At 42.9% G+C, this 22988-nt stretch overlaps 1 protein-coding gene across 2 annotated transcripts in view; it reads left to right on the top strand.

The window, feature by feature from the left end:
- GAS7 (growth arrest specific 7) overlaps nt 1-22988 on the top strand; it is a 236213-nt gene that overhangs the window by 151851 nt on the left and 61374 nt on the right. For both annotated transcript variants that reach the window (XM_060252647.1, XM_060252648.1), the window contains exons 3-4: nt 10531-10608; nt 21489-21574. In XM_060252647.1, coding sequence (XP_060108630.1) covers nt 10531-10608; nt 21489-21574 — 164 coding nt within the window. The remainder of the gene's footprint in view (nt 1-10530; nt 10609-21488; nt 21575-22988) is intronic.

Below are 22988 nucleotides of genomic sequence, written 5' to 3'. Positions count from 1 at the left end.
ATCGAGCAAATCATGGGTTAGCTGGTCTTTTCACTCAGAGGTGCCAAAGGATTTAACCTGGAACCTTCTGTGCATCATAGGTTGTCCTTTCCCCCATAAGTGCCAAAGGATTTAACCTGGGATCATTTGTATGTCAAGCAGACGCTCCTCCTCATTAGGAATTCAGCATTCACAGACCCCAAATCCACCAGAAACATCAGCAGGGTGAGATCTGAATCATAGCTGACCCCCTTGACCCTAAATGTCCCGGTTTGTATTAGCCCCGGGTAAATAATCTTGAAGCTGCTCATTTATGCCCCACCTTCCTCCCCGGCGTGACCCAGAGCAACCCAAAAGTTCCCCTCCCCTCTGACATTGCAACAATCCTGTGAGGTAGGCACGGCTGGGGGGGAGGCTGCCCCCAAAGTCCCCCGACAAGCCTCCCTGGCTGAATGGGGTGTCATGCCTGGATTTCCTGGACCCCAGCCCCACCCTTTGACCACTGCCTTCATCAGCCATCCTGTCTCGGTGATCAGGAAACAATTACATCACTTCTGAATGGCCAACAATTTATACCTCAGCTCCTGAGCAAAATTATAGACCATGTATAAATGCAGTGAACCTCAGTGGTGGTTTCAAGTGTAGGGAAGGGATCAGCTTTACTCTATCTAACTAGCAAACAGCATAATGTACAAATTATGTTACCCGGGTGAAAATATGCAACCTTCTACTGTGGTAAACAGGATGCTGTACCTGAAAGACCATGGATTCAGTGTAGCACCGCAATACTCCCTCTGAGCTGTGGAGTCTTGTGAACAAAGTTCTACGTTGTGAGTTTCTGACATTGAAGGTGTGAACTGCTATATAAATTGGTTTGCTCTGAGCACCCCCCTTTTTTTTTGAGCTAAGATAAAATGTGCGATCCAGGGGCCAAAAATCTGTGAGCTAGCTCACACTAACTCAACTTGGAGGGACCACTGTATAGCAAGCCTCTTATGCTCGTACCAAATCTAGCCTCTTATGCTTGTACCAAATCTAGCCTCTTATGCTTGTACCGAATCTTAGACTACATAATTTGAGACAGTGGGAGTGAGGATGTAGCTGGAAGGCGTATGATGCAGCCACCCGCAGAAGTTAAGCAGGCAGCAGTCTGTCCCATACATGCCGAGGTTACAGTAGCCCTGATAAGAGATTTTACTCTTATGCCTAAACTGGAAGGTACATATTTGCTTCATATGTAATTGCTGCTGGCCCAAGGCCAGTTACATCTGTGGCCTTCCAAAAATTGTGTCATTCCTTTCCATATTGCTACCTTCCATCCTGGGTCCTATTACTTGTTTCTTGACTTATAAGGGTAACTGTTGTTTTTGACCTCTGAAGAAGGGCTCTGCAGGCTGAAATGTGTCAGGTCATGTTCATTTGTCGCTTCAATGATTTTATGAGGCTTCATTGTGGCTCCTACAGGGTTTTTATATTTTTGTAATAAACATGTGTACTTTGTCTATAACTACTTTTTTTTTTATCCTTTGGCCCCTTAGTATTCTAAACTTCCTCTGAAGCTTTTAGAAGTCTGTCCCTTGCCTGCATGGAGGCAACTGAGATGTTCAAATGAGATAGTCTCCATGGGATTTCTTTACATTTTTGCATTGAGAAGTGGATAGACTAGATGGCCTGTGTGGCCCCTTCCCAGTCTTATGATGCTGCGAAATCCTGACTGCTGATCCAAGATCTGAGAGCAGCACACCAAAAGACAAACAAAAGAATGGTATGAAGTTCCCTGGTGTCTACACCCACTGTCCTACCTGACCCGCACTGCACAGAACCTTACTTGTCCTGCAGGCTTCCTATGCCTGTACCAAAATCTTAGAATTCTGCAAAATTTAAGACAGTTGCAATAAGGATGTAACTGAAAGGTGCCTGATGCAGCCACTTGCAGCAGCTGAGCAAACAGATGTTTGTCCTATGCCTGGAGAGCCAGTTTGGTGTAGGGGTTAAGTGTGCGGACTCTTATCTGGGAGACCTGGGTTTTATTCCCACTCCTCCACTTGCACCTGCTGGAATGGCCTTGGGTCAGCGATTGCTCTGGCAGAGGTTGTCCATGGAAGGGCAGCTGCTGTGAGAGCCCTCTCCAGCCCCACCCACCTCACAGGGTGTTTGTTGTGGGGGAGGAAGGTAAAGGAGATTGTGAGCCGCTCTGAGACTCTTTGGAGTGGAGGGCGGGATATAAATCCAATATCATCTTCTTCTTCTTCTTCTTCTTCTTGGATGGGAGATCTCCAAGAAAGACACATGCTTTTGTAAATTCCTGCATTGAACAATGGTAGGCCAGATGGCCTGTTTGGCTCCTTCTAAGTCTTATGATTCTATGAAATCCCCGAGTACCATAACTGGTGATCCAAGCTATAAGGCTAGTATACCAGAAGACAAACCAAGGAACACTATGAAGTTCCATGGTGTCTCCACCCCCATTCCCACATATCAGTATTGAATAAAGCCTCACCTGTACAGTCTTCCCATAGATTGAAAGGATCCCTAGCCTCCTATCTGTCTCCCTGGTAACTGAGTAAGAGGAGTTCTTCCTCTCCCCCCTGCAACATATGGTAATTGATTCTGGCAAATATACAGCCCTATTTGCCCTTAAAAAGAATGCAGCAGCACCTAGAAGATAGTGTCGTTCAAAGCTGTCAGCACTATCGTATGAATAGCTAGAAATACGGAACATTTTAATTGACCTCTGTTCATTGACTCTATCTGCCTTTTCTGTCCTCCACTCAACAAGCAAATTGGAGATATTTAGCTATCACCAGTCTTCTTATAGGCATGGATTAGTACCTCAAATTTAATACAGGTTTGATGGTCGAATTGCTATTATATCCTGCCTTCCTGGTCTCCCAACTCCTACCGGTTTGCCTTGCAGTCATCACTCAGGGTGTGGGGGCTGGGTACAACTGTGGGTGCTGTACGCTAACAACTTACACTTGTCACACCACCAAAGTCAGTGTGAGGGGATACTGTGTCCATCCCAGCCACCCACAGCAGGCCACCATGGTACGATGCTGCAGAAGACCTGATGGGTCCGGACTTGCCTAGGCCTACCCACCAAAGCCCTGTCATACCTGGCCTGCTGTAGCAGCTGCTTGCGGCTGCTGAAGCTCCGCTGTGTGAGGCACTCCATGCAGTAGCTTCTGGTCCCTGCCCAGGCACGGAGCTCCAACCTCCTTCAATCTCCTCTTTGATGTTTAAGAACCTGCTTCGAACACGGTGATCAAAAATGGACATTGAAGTCCATAAAATTGTACTTATGCACCTCAGTGCTATAAAGAAAAGTTTGATTTTGTTTCAGTAAACACTAAATTAAGCCATCGTATTGTACTTTTAGATAGTCAACTGAAAAGTTTTGTATTCTGTAGATATATGCAACTAGCAGGCCTCTTGTAATTAGCTTATGTCTACCTTACAAACCACAGTTTGTAAAGAGGCAGTACAGGGAAAACAGCGTTCCCCAGACTGGCTTTGGTGGTGAAGGTCCAGAGCCTTGGCCACATATGGTTAGCAAGGGAAAGCACAAATTCAGGCTATACCCAGATATGACTGCCCTCCTCATGCTTCTGCATTCCACCCCCCCCAAAAAAAAAATCAGGGATGCATGACTATTGCCTACAGGTGCAAGGCTGTATGGGGGGAGCAGGATCCTGCTGTAGGGGAAAGGGTTTCCCTGGCTTTGTTAGGATCCAATCATATGTTTATTTTTATATGTATGCCTCCATCTTTCTCCCCCCAAATGAAGCAGCTTACTCCCTTCTCGCGACAACCCCGTGAGGTAGATCAGGCCTGGGGAGTGATTAGTCCAGGTAAATGAACTCTGCCCTATGACCCCCATATCTTTCTTCCTCTCAATCACAGCAAGTTCTGACCCCTGGGAAAGGAAGCCCTTGGGTGCTCACTAAGCCAGACCGGCACCAGCTATGTTTTGCATCTTTATGCCGCTATAACTACTGCTTGGAAGAATGGTCATCTAATGTAATCTGCCTGATCAGTGCCTTCTGTCATCAAGCAAACCAAAAAAAACAGGAGGCCCAAAGGCAGCATCTGTTTCACAAAGAGAAGACCTCCCCAACTTCCTCCTCCAGAGGTTACTCTGCTCAAATGCACTAGGGTCACCAGGGTGTTTGTGAAAGGTCTGCCTTGTGCAAGGAGGGGGGGTGGATCTAGGTGACTCTGGATGCCCCTTGAAGTGCTGTGATTCTATGATTTCACAAACTACACTTTAAATCCCTCAGTGCGCCAGCCATTAAAAGCGCTCGATCTCCCGCAAGGGGAATAGTTTCCCTGGCAGTCCTGGAAGAGAAAAGGCATGGGGGGGAAGACGCTGATCTTTGTGGCTATTGCATTAGAAGTTGCCTGCAAGTGGAACCCTACTCTTCCCTCTGTACCACCCAATTACACTTATAGCTAGTCAACCCCAGAATTTTAAAGTGACATACTCGGGTTTGTTTGTCACCCTTCAGAAAAATAAAAGGGGGGGGGGATCTTCCTCCAGTAAGGATTCAATCTCCTCTACTCATCAAACCTTAACAGCCAGCAGGAGCCTGAGAAGCCACTGGGATGAAAGTTAATCATAACAATTATTCCTCCCCACTTTCTTTTCTCCTCACCTTTCCTTTCCTCCCATGGGCAGCTAATGGATGAGGTGGAAACAATAATCAAGGGCACCCAGATGCATTGCTCTGCAGAGACCACCGGATCACTGCCTTTTAAAACACAGAGGGCGTTTTCGCACTGACTTTAATCGGCAGCGGCGCCCCTCTTCACCGCGCAGGATCTGCGCGGATTTTGCACCAATTGCCGCGGAGCACCCGGAAGAGCCGCAAAGTCCCGCGGCTTTTGCGGCGCAAATGGAAACCGCCCAAAACCAGTTTCCATTTGCGCTGCAAAAGCCGCGGGACTTTGCGGCTCTTCCGGGTGCTCCGCGGCAATTGGTGCGAAATCCGCGCAGATCCTGCGCGGTGAAGAGGGGCGTCGCTGCTGATTAAGGTCAGTACGAAAACGCCCAGAGACATGTTGTGCTGCACTGTGTGAGGGGCTCTCGTTAGGATCCCTTTCTTTTAAACATGTAGTAAGGATCCTGGCAGATAAAGGGGGACCATTCCCCTCCTCCTCAAACTCTCTCTGCCTCACCCAGCTAGGTTACCTTGCTGCTGAGGGGAACAAAATGCATTTCCACCAGATGAGCAGGAAGCGGGGTGGGAGAGAAAGTGCTAGATTTACTTCCACAAATCATCGGCATCTCTAGCAGGCTGCTGCTGCTGCCAGCCTCCCCATGCCCCGTAGCTGCCTGTCCATTATATTGCCCACACCAAGAGCCCTCCCCCAGGTAGGAATCATCCAAACCTTGCCTGACCGAGCAGGCGCTTCGCTTCGCCTCGCCACAAGGTCCTTGGTTCTCTGCCAAGCGTGCAGCTCCATCCTCTTTGGAGCTTGCGCTGCACCAAACTGATGCTGAAGGGGTGGCTGACGCCAGACCTGACTGGCGAGCCAGCATCTCATTGGCCAGCACACCTGCGCTGAGCTCCAATTGGTTTCCCCAGCCTTGTGTTTCCTTCGAGGAGATGGTGGGGGGGGGGCAGCCAAATGCCGCCGCCTGCTTCAGAAGAGGCAGCGGTCTTTTTAAGACACTGCAATAGCCTGTGTACTGACAGCATGTTAATGCTGGTTGTGTCAGCTGCTTGTGAGTACTCATTAATGAGGGAAAAGGTGCTCTGCGAATATTCAGTGTCAGGGGTTATTTTGTAGGAGGGGGGAAAAGGTGCCAGAGTTCATTAGCATAACTCATTTGCATATACCACACCCCCTGACATCACCAGAAGTGTGTCAGAAGGCAAGGCCCACCTCTCAGGATCCATCCTAAAAATCTCCAGGTATTTCCCAAACTCAGAGCTGGCAAGCCTACCTGGAGAAAAATTGCCTCAGAAGCACAGTCAAGATGTTAAATGGTTTCAGTAAAACAAAATTTACTATAAAATCAACAGCTCTACAATTAAAGATAAAACTGAATGATAATAAATCAATATCCGATGAGAGAGGATCTTCAGCACCCCTCAGGATGGACACTCAGACCAAAGGCAATTTTAGCAACAGCATCTATCGGCACAAAGAAAATAAATAACAAAAGTCCCAAATGTTAAAGAAATGGAGGGCTGCTTCTTCCTCACATGCTTGCTGCTCCACATGCTTCTCCATCTTCCTCTGCAAGAAATTAGCAGTTAGGGACTTCCAGGTTATGTTGCCTTGAGCTCAGTGGGGGTCCGCGGATTGTCTCTCCTGCAGCTCCTCTGAAACACTCGGGTGGAGGGAGACACTGAAGGGGTTTTCTTTCGGCATGGGACTTTTACAGGACGCCAGGGGCACAGCGGCAGCTGTTCCTGTTCTTCTTGTATGCCCCAAAACTCCTCCACCATGATAGCTAACACAGCAGGAAGAGGTGAACGCCCGACTGCTTGCTTTCTTTTCTTTCAATAAACTTCTGATGTATCGCTTCCCTACCTCAAGCATGGCAATTCTACTTGGCAAGTAAGTGTGCTTTCAATACCACTGGCTAATGGATCATAATTGGATATGTGTTAAATAGCCTCTTTATCTGGCTGCAATATGGTCTGAACAAAAACAAAATATATTCTAGAAAGATTTCTCTGTCGTCTGATTGCAATTGAAATGGTAACATTCAAAATCATAGCTGGAGGAGATTTGAAAAGGTGAACTAACTGGGTCTCTTTTCAACTTGGATTAATAGACTGAGTTTGTTGACAGAGAAAAATGGCATTGCCAAGCGAAATGTTTTGTAAAAAAGACATATTAAGTAGCATAAATTCTCTGAAGCAGGATCTTGGTTCATTAACAGAGTTGATTAAGAAACAAATGGGAGTCTTTGTGCTGAAAGCTAGCGAAATCTCAAATCTACATGAGCAGAGTGTTAAAGAGATCCTGGTGACATTTGTGGAAATGGAAAGGGAGAGTGATCTGCTGGGAAATGAACAAAAGAAAACCAAAATGGAACCTTATGGTACAGTTAAAAAGAAAGACCGGAAATAGAGACTGATTGAAGTTTTGTCGAGAGGAACAAATGGCGTGGAACTCTTCCTACTTTTACCGAGAGGGATGACTGCATTACAGAGAGAGAAGGTGCATCTCAACCAAAAAATCAAGATGTGGAAATTTTTCAGGAAGAAGGGTTTTTGAATTGTCTCTCTCTCTGTGGATAGTCAGATATGGAACTCTCAGTAAGAACTGACATGTGATTTTAAAAGGCTAAGTGAGATTTTTGGGTTATATTAAGTTGTTTCTCCTAGAGTAATATGGATATAAAAGCTAAAGGGCTGAAAAGTTTTGAAAAGATTTTATGTAAAAAATAGTTAACTTAGATTAACTTTTAAGAAGGCAGACAACATAATTATTTTGTAATCTGGCAGATTTGTTCTTAACAGATAAAGATATTTGTTTCTTGTGCTCATTTTAATGACGATATTGTTAAACTAATAAGCTAGTCTGTATTTTTAATATGGTTGAGTTAAAAAATTAAGACGTGGATATCTTTTAGGAAGAAGGATTTTTGAACTGTTGTTCCCTCTGTGGGTAATTAGATATGGAATTTTTAATAAGAACTGATATGCAATTTTAAAAGGGTGAGATCTTAAGGATGGAAAAGTTTTACAAAAAATGTTATATAAATCAATAGTTAATTTGGATCAATTATTAAGAAGGCAGACAGCACAATTATTTTGTAATTTGGTAGATCTGCTCTTAGTATGTTTGTCTGGAGAAACTGTCTATATTGAGATAGATAAACTATTATGTTTTATTTTTAGCTTGTTAAGGATAAAGATATTTATTTTAGATTGCATTAAAGAGAGAGAAGGTGCATCTCAGCCAAAAATCAAGATGTGGAATTTTTCAGGAAGAAGGGTTTTTGAATTGTCTCTCTCTCTGTGGGTAGTTGGATATGGAACTCTTAATGAGAAATGACATGCGACTTTTAAAGGCTAAGTGAGATTTTTAGGTTATATTAAGTTGTCTCTCCTAGAGCAATATGAATATAAGAGCTAAAGGACTGAAAAGTTTTGAGAAGAATTTTATGTAATTAAATAGTTAACTTGGATTAATTTTTAAGAAGGCAGACAATATAATTATCTTGTAATTTTGTAGATTTGCTCTTAATAGATAAAGATATTTGCTTCTTAGGCTCATATTAATGACGATATTGTTAAACTAATAAGCTGGTCTGTATTTTTAATATGGTTGAGTTAAGTAGCAAAAAATCAAGACGTGGAAATCTTCCAGAAAGAAGGGTCTTTAAATTGTTGCTCCCTCTGTGGGTAAATAGATATGGAATTTTTAATAAGAACTGATATGCGATTTTAAAAGGTCAAGTGAGATCTTTGGAAAAGTTTTACAAAAAAAAGTTATATAAATAAATAGTTAATTTGGATCAATTGTTAAGAAGGCGGACAGCACAATTATTTTGTAATCTGGCTGATCTGCTCTTAGTATGTTTGTTTGGAGAAACTGTCTATACTGAGATAGATAAACTACTATGTTTTATTTTTAGCTTGTTAAGGATAAAGATATTGGTTTCATATGCTTATTTTAATGATGATATTGTTAAACTAACAAGTTAGTCTGTGCTTTCAATATGGTTAAGCTTAGCCAGCCAGTTCTGTGTTGAGACTGCTCTGACTCTTTTATACTCATATGTGTTGAAGAGGAATTGTTTAGACTTGCATTTCAAGTAATAGTTTAGTAAAAAAATCTATTATGAAAGATAAAGATGGTAAAATATATGGGGAGAACCTCATACTTGCAGGTAGAAAGAACTGGGTATTTTATTTGGAGGTAGAATTGTAACTGATATATTTGCATTCTTCTTTGTTTCTGTTTTTCCCACTCTGTAGACACCCCTTCCCCTCTTTAGTGTATCTATGCTTGTGCCTTTTCTTTTTGTAGTTAAAATCAATAAAAATTATAAAATCTGAAAGAAATTAGCAGTTTCCCTCAGTTAAGCAATGAGACTTCCCTGCTGCTGTAGCAGTTATATGCAGGGTAAAGTGTGAACAGGGCTACTCACCTCCTCTGGATCTGGTCATGCTCTGTTAACAGTGGCCACAGGTGGACTTGCTAGGACAAAATAACCAATCCTGGTGTTGGGAGGAACCTTTTGCAGCAAGCACCTGGGGGACAGAGAGAGGAGAAAAGTGTCTGTGTGAATTTCTTGTTCTGCACTCTAAGGCCCAGCAACAGAAACCTTGATGCCAATAGAAAAAAAAACGATCTGCTGCTGGGGGAGTGGGGAGACAATAGATAATACAGGAGACATGCTGATGCCAGCATTGTGATGGAAAGGAATAATAGAAATAAAAGCATAAATCACTCTAGTTAAGAGCAATGTTTCGTCTAAGCTGTGGAATCTTGTGAGCAAAAATTCTACTTCATGAGCTACTGGCAATAAAGTTGTCAGTGAGTGATTTGGCTACTGCATCAGTTAGTTTGCTCTGGGACAATCCTTGTTGAGCGAAGATAAAAATGTGTGAACCAGAGGCTAAAAAACTGAGCTAGCTCACACTAACTTGACTTAGAAGGAACACTGGTTAAGAGTGCATATAGTGAATTTTGACTTTAAATTTTAACTCAACTTTAAGAACATAAGAGAAGCCATGTTGGATCAGGCCAATGGCCCATCCAGTCCAACACTCTGTGTCACACAGTGGCCAAAAAAATTATATTTATACACACACACACACACACACATATATATATATATATACGCACTGTGTCTTAATAGCCACTGATGGACCTCTGCTCCATATTTTTATCTAACCCCCTCTTGAAGCTGGCTATGCTCGTAGCAGCCGCCACCTCCTGTGGCAGTGAATTCCACATGTCAATCAGCCGTTGGGTGAAGTACTTCCTTTTATCTGTTTTAACCTGATTCTCTTCCACGGAAGCCTGAGAAATTTCCTTCAAGTTTCAGGGAGACTGGAGGAGTAGCCTTGTTCCAGTGGTCCGGAATCAATATCTTTGGGAAGATCCTGAAACTGATTGCTTAGGAACAGAGGCTCAGAATATCTCCTGATTTTCCTGCACCTGTGGGTTGCGTTCTTCCATGCACCCTCCTCTTGTGTTGGGTGCTCCTCCATTGGCCGAGATACCTTTCCCTCCTTTTCCAGTTGCCCTCTAAGGAGTGCTTCATGTGTCTGTCCATGAAATCTTCACCTTCCCTTATAAAATAGAGTGTAGACAAGTGTGCCTCAAGTCCCTGTGTCTTCTCCTCCAGTAGGGCTACAAACCTGCACTTGCTGCAAGTGCAATCGCAGTTACCCTCAGGTAAGAACACAAATGTGCCACAGACTTTGCATGTCACTGCCTCACCTTCTTCATTATTACAGTCATGCAATAATGATTGACATGTATAGGATCCAGTAGCTTAGGAAGGAAACAACAGTTAAGTCTTATGTATATCTCTTGGTGATTCTCATGATTCATATGCATATTTTCAAACAGAGACTACTTGGGAGCGGCCAAGCAGTGTGCCTGGGACCCCAAAGAGCCCCGTGACACAGAAGAACTCCTTGCCTACAGGTATGTGATCTATCAGCAGGAGGGCATGTGCCTTTGATTTCCGATCAGAAAGGACATGCCCATGCGGGCCGCATATAGGCTCTGTTTACACATCACATGAAATTATAGTTTACTTTAGTTATGTTTAGTTAGCTCATAGTCCCTCAGATTCAGATTTGCCTCAACAAGTGCTAGTTTCATTGCCTTCTCCTAGTAGCCTTGGAGGACATTGCTAGAGAATAAGCCAGGATTAACCCAGGATGTCTACACTCATACATCACATGAAAGAGATGAAGGGTTGGCTGCTATTTTTCTACCGGGTAACGGATCAGAGTTGTCCACTGTGATGGTGACAAACAGTATGGACTGTGTGCCAGAGTCTTGAGGCGGCAGGAGGGAGGTGGCGGGCCTAGCTTGCCTGGGAAATTATAAATGTTTGTATGCAAATGCTAGAAGTGCCCGAAGTAAAATTGGTGAATTGGAATGTTTAGTGTTGGGAGAAAACATAGACACTGTGGGAATTTCAGAAACTTGGTGGAATGAGGAGAATCAGTGGGACACGGTGATTCCTGGATATAAGTTATATCGGAAGGATAGGGAGGGAAGGGTTGGAGGTGGGGTGGCTCTGTATGTCAGAGAGGATATACGGTCCAGTAAAACTGGGGTCAGAGAATTAGATTTCCTTTTAGAAATCCTTTGGGTTGAAATAGAGGGCCCAAAAGGAAATTTAACTATGGGAGTTTGTTATCGCCCACCAAATCAAAAGAGAGAGGATGATTATAATATGATGGAAGGATTAAAGATAGCGGCTAAACGTAAAAACTGTGTCGTAATAGGTGATTTTAACTACCCGCAGATTGATTGGGTCAATATGTGATCTGGTCGAGAGAAAGAGATTGAGTTTCTTGATGCTCTCAATGACTGTGCTATGGAGCAGATGGTCTCAGAACCTACCAGAGGTGGGGCGATCCTGGATCTGGTCCTAAGTAATGCCCAAGACTTGGTGAGAGATGTAAAAGTGATTGCGCCGCTTGGGAACAGTGACCATAATGTTATTGATTTCACTGTTTGTATAAATAGGGAGTTGCCCAAAAAGACCGCCACAACCACATTTAACTTTAAAAGGGGTAAATTCTCTGAGATGAGGAGGCATGTGAGGAGGAAACTGAAAGGAAAGGTAAATACGGTCAAAACCCTTGGGGAAGCTTGGAGACTATTTAAAACTATAATCCTAGAAGCTCAGATAAAATACATACCACAAGTTAGGAAAGCACAAACAGGTATAAGAAGAGGCCAGCATGGTTAACAAACAAAGTAATGGAAGCTGTAAAAGGTAAGAAGGACTCCTTTAAGCGGTGGAAAACCAGTCCAAGTGAGATTAATAAAAGGGAACACAGGCAGTGGCAAATCAAATGCAAGACTGTGATCAGGCAGGCAAAAAGGGACTATGAGGAGCATATTGCAAAAAACATAAAGACCAACAATAAAAATTTCTTCAAATATATTAGAAGTAGGAAACCAGCCAGGGAAGCAGTGGGGCCCTTGGATGACCATGGGGTAAAAGGATTACTGAAGGAGGATGGGGAAATGGCTGAGAAGCTGAATGCATTTTTTACCTCTGTCTTCACCGTGGAAGATGAGAAGTGTTTGCCCGCCCCAGAACCACTAATATTGGAAGAGGTGTTGAAGGACCTGAGTCAGATTGAGGTGACAAAAGAGGAGGTCCTACAACTAATAGACAAATTAGCATACATCCGAGAGTTCTGAAAGAACTCAAAGTTGAACTTGTGGATCTTCTAACAAAAATCTGTAATCTTTCATTGAAATCTGCCTCTGTTCCTGAGGACTGGAAGGTAGCAAATGTCACCCCCATCTTTAAAAAGGGTTCCAGAGGAGACCCGGGAAATTACAGGCCAGTCAGTCTGAGTTCAATACCGGGAACGTTGGTAGAAACCATTATCAAGGACAGAATGAGTAGGCACATTGATGAACACGGGTTATTGAGGAAGACTCAGCATGGGTTCTGTAGGGGAAGATCTTGCCTCACTAACCTGTTACATTTCTTTGAGGGGGTGAACAAACATGTGGACAAAGGAGACCCGATAGATGTTGTTTACCTTGACTTCCAGAAAGCTTTTGTTAAAGTTCCTCATCAAAGGCTCCTTAGAAAGCTTGAGAGTCATGGAGTAAAAGGACAGGTCCTCTTGTGGATCAAAAACTGGCTGAGTAATAGGAAGCAGAGAGTGAGTATAAATGGGCAGTCTTCGCAGTGGAGGACGGTAAGCAGTGGGGTGCCGCAGGGCTCGGTACTGGGTCCCATGCTCTTTAACTTGTTCATAAATGATTTAGAGTTGGGAGTGAGCAGTGAAGTGGCCAAATTTGCGGATGACACTAAATTGTTCAGAGTGGTGAGAACGAGAGAGGATTGTGAGGAACTCCAAAGGGATCTGTTGAGGCTGGGTGAGTGGGCGTCGACGTGGCAGATGCGGTTCAATGTGGCCAAGTGCAAAGTAATGCACATTGGGGCCAAGAATCCCAGCTACAAATACAAGTTGATGGGGTGTGAACTGGCAGAGACTGACCATGAGAGAGATCTTGGGGTCGTGGTAGATAATTCACTGAAAATGTCAAGACAGTGTGCATTTGCAATAAAAAAGGCCAACGCCATGCTGGGAATTATTAGGAAGGGAATTGAAAACAAATCAGCCAGTATCATAATGCCCCTGTATAAATCAATGGTGCGGTCTCATTTGGAGTACTGTGTGCAGTTCTGGTCACCGCACCTCAAAAAGGATATTATAGCATTGGAGAAAGTTCAGAAAAGGGCAACTAGAATGATTAAAGGGCTGGAACACCTTCCCTATGAAGAAAGGTTGAAATGCTTAGGGCTGTTTAGCTTGGAGAAACGTCGACTGCGGGGTGACATGATAGAGGTTTACAAGATAATGCATGGGATGGAGAAAGTAGAGAAAGAAGTACTTTTCTCCCTTTCTCACAATACAAGAACTCATGGGCATTCGATGAAATTGCTGGGCAGACAGGTTAAAATGGATAAAAGGAAGTACTTCTTCACCCAAAGGGTGATTAACATGTGGAATTCACTGCCACAGGAGGTGGTGGCGGCCACAAGCATGGCCACCTTCAAGAAGGGGTTAGATAAAAATATGGAGCAGAGGTCCATCAGTGGCTATTAGCCACAGTGTGTGTGTGTGTGTGTGTGTGTGTGTGTATATATATATATATATATATTTGGCCGCTGTGTGACACAGAATGGGCCATTGGCCTGATCTAACATGGCTTCTCTTATGTTCTTATGAAACTGAGGTTAAGACTCGCATGGATTAATAACCTACCTTCAGATCCTGGCTTCAGATATTTAATGGACTCGAATCCATAATTAGCCAACATTCAGACAAACTCTCTGTTGTTAGTGTAACTGAACCATGGATTTGAATGATGTCTGAACTGAACATCTCTTCACACACACATTTTCACTGTTCAGTATTTTACACTGTACAAAATTCTTTACCAAGTGATAGAGTATCTGTGACTTCTTGTCATGGAAGTAGTGTTGGCAGGGTACTGCATGTCAAGTTCTCAGCAGAGATATGACCCTTGAAAGATTTGTTTAAATTATTTTCCTGCTTACGTGACTGTGAACAGAATGCTTATATAGCCACAGTGCTGTTCCTTTGAGACCTAAAGCAATTTTTAGCAGTGAGAGGGTTTAGGTGATAGAAAGCAAGACAGAAATGAGACAAGTAGCACATCTCATTTTCTCAAAGCTAATGGTGTCCTCCAAACTGCATCCTTGAGTGTGAATAGCGAGCTGTGGGGGAAAAACCACATGCCATTAAAGAGGAATGGATTGGGATTTAGGATTAATGCTTTGCCCCTGACCCTTCCAGAACCACCATTTACATCCTGCCTTCCTGAAAGCCATTCTATTCTCTTAAAATTGGCCTCACAGCGTAATATTTATTATGAGATGGTACCCTAAAATCAAGGAGGAAGGTAGACACAAGCCACACCAGAGTCAAAAAAATGTGACAACATTCATATAAATATGTTTTGTATGTAGAAAATTTTATAATAAAATTGTGACTAAACCAATCTCTGGTGTGGGATTGTGGATATTATTTGAAATGTTTTGAACTTGTGAGGAAATTTTATACAAGAGAATAGGTTGGCTAAGCATCAAACCACAACATAAGAAAAGGAAGGAGCTGTACAATGACTGGAGGGAATGGAAGAGATCAGCTAAGGAAATAGAAATATAAACAGTTCTTAACAAGTTCAGTATAAACAAGTCAATGTATGTTTAGGAGTATTTATTGGCAGAAAGTAGTGAAGACTTGAACCAACTGAAGTTTAAAGCAGAAAGTGCCATAACACATTTATAGGTGAACATCAAGAAGGCACAAGTAATGACTACTAGGGAATTACACAACTTTAAGGTTGACAATGAAGAAACTAAAATTATTAAAATGTTTGGTATTCCTTGAATCCGTCATCAAGCAACAGGGAGAATGCAACCAAGAATTCAGAAGGAGATTGGGAAGAGCCGCCATGAAGGAGCAAGAAAAGATTCTTAAGTACAAGAATGTGTCACTGGCAACCAAGACAATAGTGTTCCCCATTACTATTCATGTGTGTGAAAATTGGAAAGCTGCCAGGAAGAAAGCTGATTTCTTTGAAATGTGATGTTGGAGGAGAGTTTTGTGTATATCATGGACCATCAAAACACAAATCAGGGAGGGCGGGGAGTCGTGGCTATGGCAGACACCTGAGAGGAGCTCCTACCCTCCTCTCCCATAAAACAACATCTTAACTCCCACCACATGCTCCAAAATCTAATTCAATGATGGGTAAAGCCTTCCCAGCGAGAGGCAAGACAGGTTCAACATCCCAGTCAGTGACAAACTGTTTTCCAACAGGAGAAATTTGCAGAGATGCTGCCTGTGGTAGCAGTGCTGAATCTAAAATGGCAGATAGAAGGCCTTCCGAACCGATGGGAGAACCAACTCTTACTTGCCAGGAGTTTCATAGCTCACTCGCCCACTTAGAAGAAAGCATTGGTGTGCAGATCTCATCAGTGATAACACCCATATAACAAGAAACTGAACGAAACCTTAACCCTTGTAACCCAAACCGCAGAAGAGGCTTTTGAAACGGCTGTGGCAGCACAAGAAGATATAAACCACCTGAAGCAGTTGTAGGCATACCGTGGAGAAGGTACTGTGAAAAAAATCATGGTTTTGGTCAACAAGCTAAGAGAAAAATCTCAAGTTTCAAGGCATACCAGAACAGGCAGAAGAAAATCAAGACGTTTGCACATTCTTGGCCACGTGGCTTGTTACAACCTTATCCTTTGAAAATGGTGTCGCACCACTTATGGACGTGGCCTATCAACTGGGAGCCCCAACAGTGAGAGCTAAAGCCTATCCACAGGATATTGAGTTATGTTCCCAGACTCATGAACCAGGGAAACAATATTGTTGAAAGCTCAAACTGACAAGGGCTTACTTTACAAAGGCAAGGTCAGCTACAGGAAATAGATGCGACCTGTGCTTAATAAACTCAAAGAACACAAAATTTGCTTCAGTTGGTCTTCTCCAACTCAGATCACTGTCATTCATCAAGGTCAATGCCTAACTACTTCAGACTTGGACACTGGCTGTGATCATCTCACTGCAATGGGCAGAAAGCTGCCAAAACCACCAAAGCCCAGCCCGGATCATCCTTCAGGAGCTCCTAATCCACCCTCCTTTCATAGGGCAGGCTCCAAAAACTTTTATGAACAGATCGATGGAGTTGCCATGGAAAGCCCCCTTAGCCCTGTCATCGCTAACTTTTACATGGAAACCTTCGAGGATACAGCTCTAAGATCTGCCCTCCTAAAACCACGTTGCTGGTTCCGGTATATGGATGATGTCTTTGCCATCTGGAGTCATGGAGAGGCTGCTTTGAATAACTTTCTGCTTCATCTGAATTCAGTCCATCCTCGTATCCAGTTCACCGTGGAGAAAGAAAACAATGGTCAACTTGCCTTTCTTGACGTCCTCATCACCAGGAAAAATGACGGAAAACTCGGCCACACTGTATTCAGGAAACCCACACACACCGACCGCTATCTAAATAAGAATTCCAATCATCATCCTCGCCAAAAATGTGCAGTTGTAAAAACCCTCATCCACCGAGCATCATGCATCTGTGATCCAAGCCAACTCCAACAAGAGCTACACCATCTCAACCAGTCACTGCAGGCCAATGGATACTCCCAACAAGAAATTAGAAGAGCCCTCCATCCCAGGAGAATATCCACACCAAATCCTGAGCCACACACAAATGTAGGTACAGCCTTTCTGCCCTACATAAAATCTGTCACCGACCGCATTGGCAAAATTCTCAAACGCCACAATGTGGACACAGTCTTCAAGCCCACACAACATATCCGCCACATGCTGCGCTCTGCCAAAGATATGCGAGATCCACTTTCAACCCCTGGAGTCTACAAAATACCCTGCTCCTGTGGTGCAGTCTACGTTGGCACTACCCAACGCAGTATCAACACCCGCCTCACCGAACACAAGAGACACTGTCGCTTGTTTCAGCCAGAAAAATCAGCTGTAGCTGAACATGCACTTCAAGAAGGAGACCATGTCATCCACTTTGAAAGAACTGAAGTCCTTTCTACGGTCTCACATTATCACACCCACCTGAACAGAGAAGCTATTGAGTGATTTACAAACACCAGCACAACTTTAACAGAACGGAAGAAGGCATTTCCTTCCACCATTCTTGGTATCCAGCTCTGCAAAACACCCTACAGACTACAAATTGCAGAAGGTCACAGAACAACCAGCACATTCCAGAGAACAATCAGCACAATCAACAGCCATCTTCCTTATCTTCACACCGTTTCCAACCCTCCCAGCAATCAACACAGAACAATGGTCACATTCCACAGCCAGTTTCCTTATCACCACCCTTCCAGGAAGCCCCACCAAACAATGGGTACATTCACAAACCAATTGCCCTCTCACCACACCCCCTCCAGCCTAGAAATAGCAGCTCTCCAGCAGCCCTGGCCTCACTCTGCACAGCAGCCAAGAAGGTCAGAGCACCTGCTCCGGCTGCAACGCCACTGAGGATGTTCTCCGCAGCTGAGAACGAAATGTCAGGAAGAAAAACTTTCTCCAGTAGAACACAGCACTTGAGCCCGAAAGATTCTACAAACCCTAATGATGATGCCAGCCGTGAAAACCTGAAATCTTTGATAAAGGCCTGATTGCTCTTATTTATCAGATACTATCTATTGTGGGTCCTCCTCTTCCCTCTTATTCCACCTTGTGGCATAAAGACTGAAAATTTTGATTAACAGCTGACCAGTGGGATTCCATCTGCACTCTAAGGCAATGACTATATTGCAGCAGAATTACAAACTAATCTCAAGATGGTATTGCACCCCACAATGTCTCTCCCATAATTTTCCTCATGACTCACCCTTTTGCTGGAGAAACTGCCGTTCAAGGCATCCTATATTCACTGCTGATGGGATTGTTAAATAGGCAAAACTTTTTGGAGACATATTTTAGTCCAGATTAAAGACATAACTGACATCGACATTCCAGAAAGCCTGGATGTAATTTTACTTAACAGTTGGTCCGGTATTCATTTAACCAAACCAGGGAGGTCTTTAATTACTTGGCCTGTCACAGCTGCAAAAACAGTTATAGGCCAAAACTGGAAAGATTCTAAAGCTTTAACCCTTGATTCCTGGTTCTCTAAAATCTGGGATCATATTGTCATGGATAAAATGACAATATGTCATCTGGCTTAAGTCATATTGTCACTGGCTTAAGTCAACCTGACCCCTTACCAAGCTTATTCAAATTATGTTGCTATATGGTTTCCTGTTCTTGAAAAAATAGACAATGATCTGCTTTATGTTACTTAACAATTGCTCTGGTATCGGTTTAACCAAACCACAGAGATCTTCAAAATTACTAAGTTTCTCATGGCTGCAAAAACAGTTATAGCTCAAAACTAGGAAGATTCTAACACTTTAACCCTTGGTTCCTGGTTCTCTAAAATTTGAGATCATATTGTCATGGATAAGATTTCCACTGACTTAAAGCTGCCTGACCCTTACCAAGCTTATTTAAATTATGTTGCTATATGATTTCCTGTTCTTGAAAAAAAATAGACAATGATCTGCTTTATGCTAATTCTGTTTCCAAAAACAGCATCTACAAAGATGTGTTGTTATTATGACCTGTTCCTCTAGAGCAACATTAAAGTTTTATAGGAATGTTATCAGATTGTTCCATTCCCGATAGTTAAATTCTAGAACTGTTCATAGTGTCCCCCTGTGATTTGATTTGACCTGACTTTTTAAAAATTGCACTATTATGAAAAGTGGTATTTATTGAATGAGGGTTTATGAGTTTTATTCAGGCTGTACATTAGTTCAGCATTTTAGTTTCTTTTTTAAAATTAATTTTGTGTATGATAATTTATACCTTTGTATTGTGCCTATTTGTATTTACCTCTTTTGTAAGGGGGGATTATATCTTTGATAAAATTAAATTAAAATTGTCTTAAAAATTCAAATAAGTGGGTGCTAGACCAAATGAAGCTTGAAATCTCCCTAAAACTGAAATGACTAAAATGAGGCTATCATACTTTGGTCACATTATGAGAAGACAAGAAGCCGCCGTCTTCAGTTTACAAGACTTGAGCAAGGCTATTAATGATAGGTTCTTTTGGAGCTTATTAGTTCATAAGGTTGCCATAAGTTGGCAGCAACTTGATGGCACTTAATGCGCATTTAAAACATTTATAAGCCTCCTTTCCACCCCAAGGCGGTTGAACATGAAGGCATTAAAACATTTAAAACATTAAAACTGCATTTAAAATGTGTGCGTGTAACAATAAAAACAACCATTTCTTGAAAGCTTGGGCCTGATTGAAGGCTTTCCCCCTTAAAGTGAAAATTATATACTCCAACGTCCAATAGGGATACCTTGGCTTAGTCAGAGAGGACTGTTATGTTTTCCACTGGGATAAACTTGTAAAGCAAAAGCTACAGTTCTGTCTTTCCTTGAATTCCTTTTATTTAGTTACCTGACAGGAAGCCAGAAGAATGCTTAAAAAAATGTCTGTTTAAGTACGATTATAACAGTATAATCTGTAGAGCACAATGTGTTTGTTTTACTCCGTTTGTTGCTATTATTCCACCTGGAGAGCTCCCTGATTACTAATTGTAGTTAACTGTTCCTTGCTATAGCCATGCTTTTACGTTGGTGCACCTTAATGCCCTACTATCTAGAGTACTGCATGGAAGGTATCTTAAGACACCGTAGTCTGATAGAGTATGTGACTGTGGTGCAGGTAGTGTAGACACCCTGTATCACGTGAATGCAATCATTTTTCTGAGCCTAGAAATCTTGTAATTCTTCCTTTGCTCCAAAATATTGATTGTATCGGGACATTATCTCTTTTATTACAGGATAATTGCACACCTATCACTCTCTTAGCTGGAAAATTTTATGCATCTGTGATAGATTTTTGCTGGCATTCAAATGGGGTCTAGTTTTTTTTCTATATTTTAGTAATCTGCTTAAAACGAAGAAGTTAAGAAGCACTATAAGGTAGTAAGTAATAAAAAAATATACAGACATGCACGCACAACTAGGAAGGAAAACCAATAAGAGTTTACTGGGAATATGCCAAACAAAACAAAGAAGTATTTTCCTTGAGGGCAGAAGTCAATAACAGAAGAATGTCCTAGGGTTGCCAAGTCCAATTCAAGAAATATCTGGGGGCTTTGGGGGTGGAGCCAGGAGACTTTGGGGGTGGAGCCAGGAGACATTGGCGTGGAGCCAAGATCAAGGCTGTGACAAGCATAATTGAACTCCAAAGGGAGTTCTGGTCATCACATTTAAAGGGACGGCACACCTTTTCAATTCCTTCCTTCCATAGGAAATAATGAAGGACAGGGGCACCTTCTTTTGGGGCTCATAGAATTGGACCCCCTGGTCCAATCTTTTTGAAACTTGGAGGGTATTTTGGGGAGAGGCATTAGATGCTGTACTGAAAATTTGGTGCCTCTACCCAAAAAAACAGCCCCCCCCAGAGCCCCGCGGATCAATTCTCCATGATTTTCTATGGGAATAAATCTCCATAGGGAATAACAGAGTTCCCAGCAGACATTTCCCTCCCCTCCTCCCACTTTCTGAGGACCCTGAAGCGGGGGGAGGGCTCCAGACCAGGGGATCCCCTGCCTCCACCTGGGGATTGGCAACCCTAGAATGTCCCCAGGGAGAGTTACAAACTTCCGGTGGCCTGACTGAGAAGGCCCTTTCTTGGTTGCTATATATCTAGCCTCAGATGATGAAAGCACCTGAAGCAAGGACTCTGAAGATTACTGGAGTGGGTGGACAGGTTCATATGAGAGAAGGTGGTCCTTAATTTATTTTGGCTCCAAGTTGTATAAGGCTTTACAGGTCAGTACTAGCACCTTGAATTGGGCCCACAAATGAATTGTGAGCCAGTGTAGAGGGAACAAGACTGGGGTGATGCGGTCCTTGTGCCCCAGGTTTCACCAAGGCCAGTGCTTTCAAAATAAATATTTGTTCCAATAGCCACTCTTGAACTGGCATACTTACGTTAAAACCATTTCACTCTTTGTTTATACACTTGAGTATCTGCAAAGTGTGTTTCATTCACACTTCCTGAATCTCTGGTGTAATAATCTGGAATGTAACACCTGTTGAGATATGCCAGGTTAAACTTCTTGGCCTTGACAGGCAAGCTGCAGAGACCATAAATCCATTGTCTTTCTCTATTGAGCTATACCACCTCTTCACCCTAAGCCATGTATCTCTTCTTTACAGTGAACGGATATCACATACCAGGACCTTTGGTATCTCAACTAGAACCAAGCCACATGAGTCTCCAGAAAGTCAACAGTGATGCCCAGGTGAGCACAGAGGATATTTTCAGATGCAGAGGGAGGTTATTCTCTAAATTTATTTAGAAATATCACTGGTAGATGCTTCCATTTGGAGGAAGCATTGGGAATAGTCTTTTCCCACTTCAGGTTTAATTTAATGATAATTCAGTTTTATTATTCTTTTATATCTGAGCTCAAGTTTGTGCTCTGGAACGCAAGACCCTTGCATTCCTGAACAGTCTCCTTCTCTCCCTTTGTCTCTTCGTTTGATATTTTTATATCTGGAATGTTCTTATTAATTCTAATAATCTTTTAAGTATGCTGTGATAATCTTGTAGTCTGAAATCCTACAATCTGGTCAAGATCTCTTTTCATTTAAAAGACTGATTGGAATTATTTCTTTTTCTATTCACAGTTCCCCTAAGCATCCTTTTTATATTATGAGACAGTAGTCTCTTCTAGTTAGGAAATTCTTACAAGCTGTTCTAGGATTTTTACAAGATGCCATTCAAGTCCTCTCTCTAATGATTCAAAGAAAAGTTCCCCTCATCTCACTCTCCAGCAAAGCATACTAAAATAGCGCTAATAAACAGGTGGCTTGACAGTTCTTTAGCATAAAGTTCTCTGTGCTGGATAGATTTTTAGATCAGAAATTTCTGTAAATGTCCTTAGTGCATTATAGCTGCTTCATTCAATATAGTAATAATGGCAAAGGATGACTTATCTTCCCAGCATTCATGATGCCGACACTGGAACTTGTTGGATGATCTTGTAACTATTGTGTTCTCCAGTGGTCCTGGTAGTGGGTCAGTCCTTACTACTGGGAATGTAGCTCCTCCTCTTCCAGAATAAGGCCGGCGTAAACTTTATCCTGGAGGGGAGGGGCTTATCCCCTGGTTTCCCAGTCCTGCTGGCCCTGGCCTTGAAGCAGATGTGTTCCCTCGAGCTCGAAGATCCTGATAAGAAGAAAGAAATTGAGGTGACCAGGGAACCAGACAGGAAGGTACCTAGGCGCCCAAGCCTCTCTGGTATCCCATTCTTTGCTGTGGGAGCCAGCCGCATAGCTCCTTTGACATTGAAACCACAGGTTGGTCCCTCAGTGGTCTTGGAGCTTCATTGACTCCTGCTTTTGGCCACCAGTATCCCTCTTGGCTGGTTCCTTCATGATCCTACACTTGTGGGGACTCAGAAGTGAGCAGTAGAGTCAGCAGCAGTCTCTGGAGCTGTGATGCCCAGTCACGTTTGCCCAGAATTTTTTTTTATTTGCATATAACGGACTTAATTTTCAATATTGGACTTTGCCTTTGGAACTGAAGTCCTGCCCTTGGAGTTTTCTTCATTAAGGTTCTAGTTTTCCCCTGATAGCTTTCTGTGGCTGCAGGGAGTTGAACCATTTTCCCTTTCCAGTCAACATCCTAGTTGAGGTGGTCTCCTGGGATCA

Source organism: Heteronotia binoei, chromosome 13, assembly GCF_032191835.1.
Source record: "Heteronotia binoei isolate CCM8104 ecotype False Entrance Well chromosome 13, APGP_CSIRO_Hbin_v1, whole genome shotgun sequence".
Lineage (NCBI taxonomy): Eukaryota > Metazoa > Chordata > Lepidosauria > Squamata > Gekkonidae > Heteronotia > Heteronotia binoei.
Note: the sequence above shows the minus strand (reverse complement) of the source record. Positions and strands in the feature narration are given on the sequence as shown.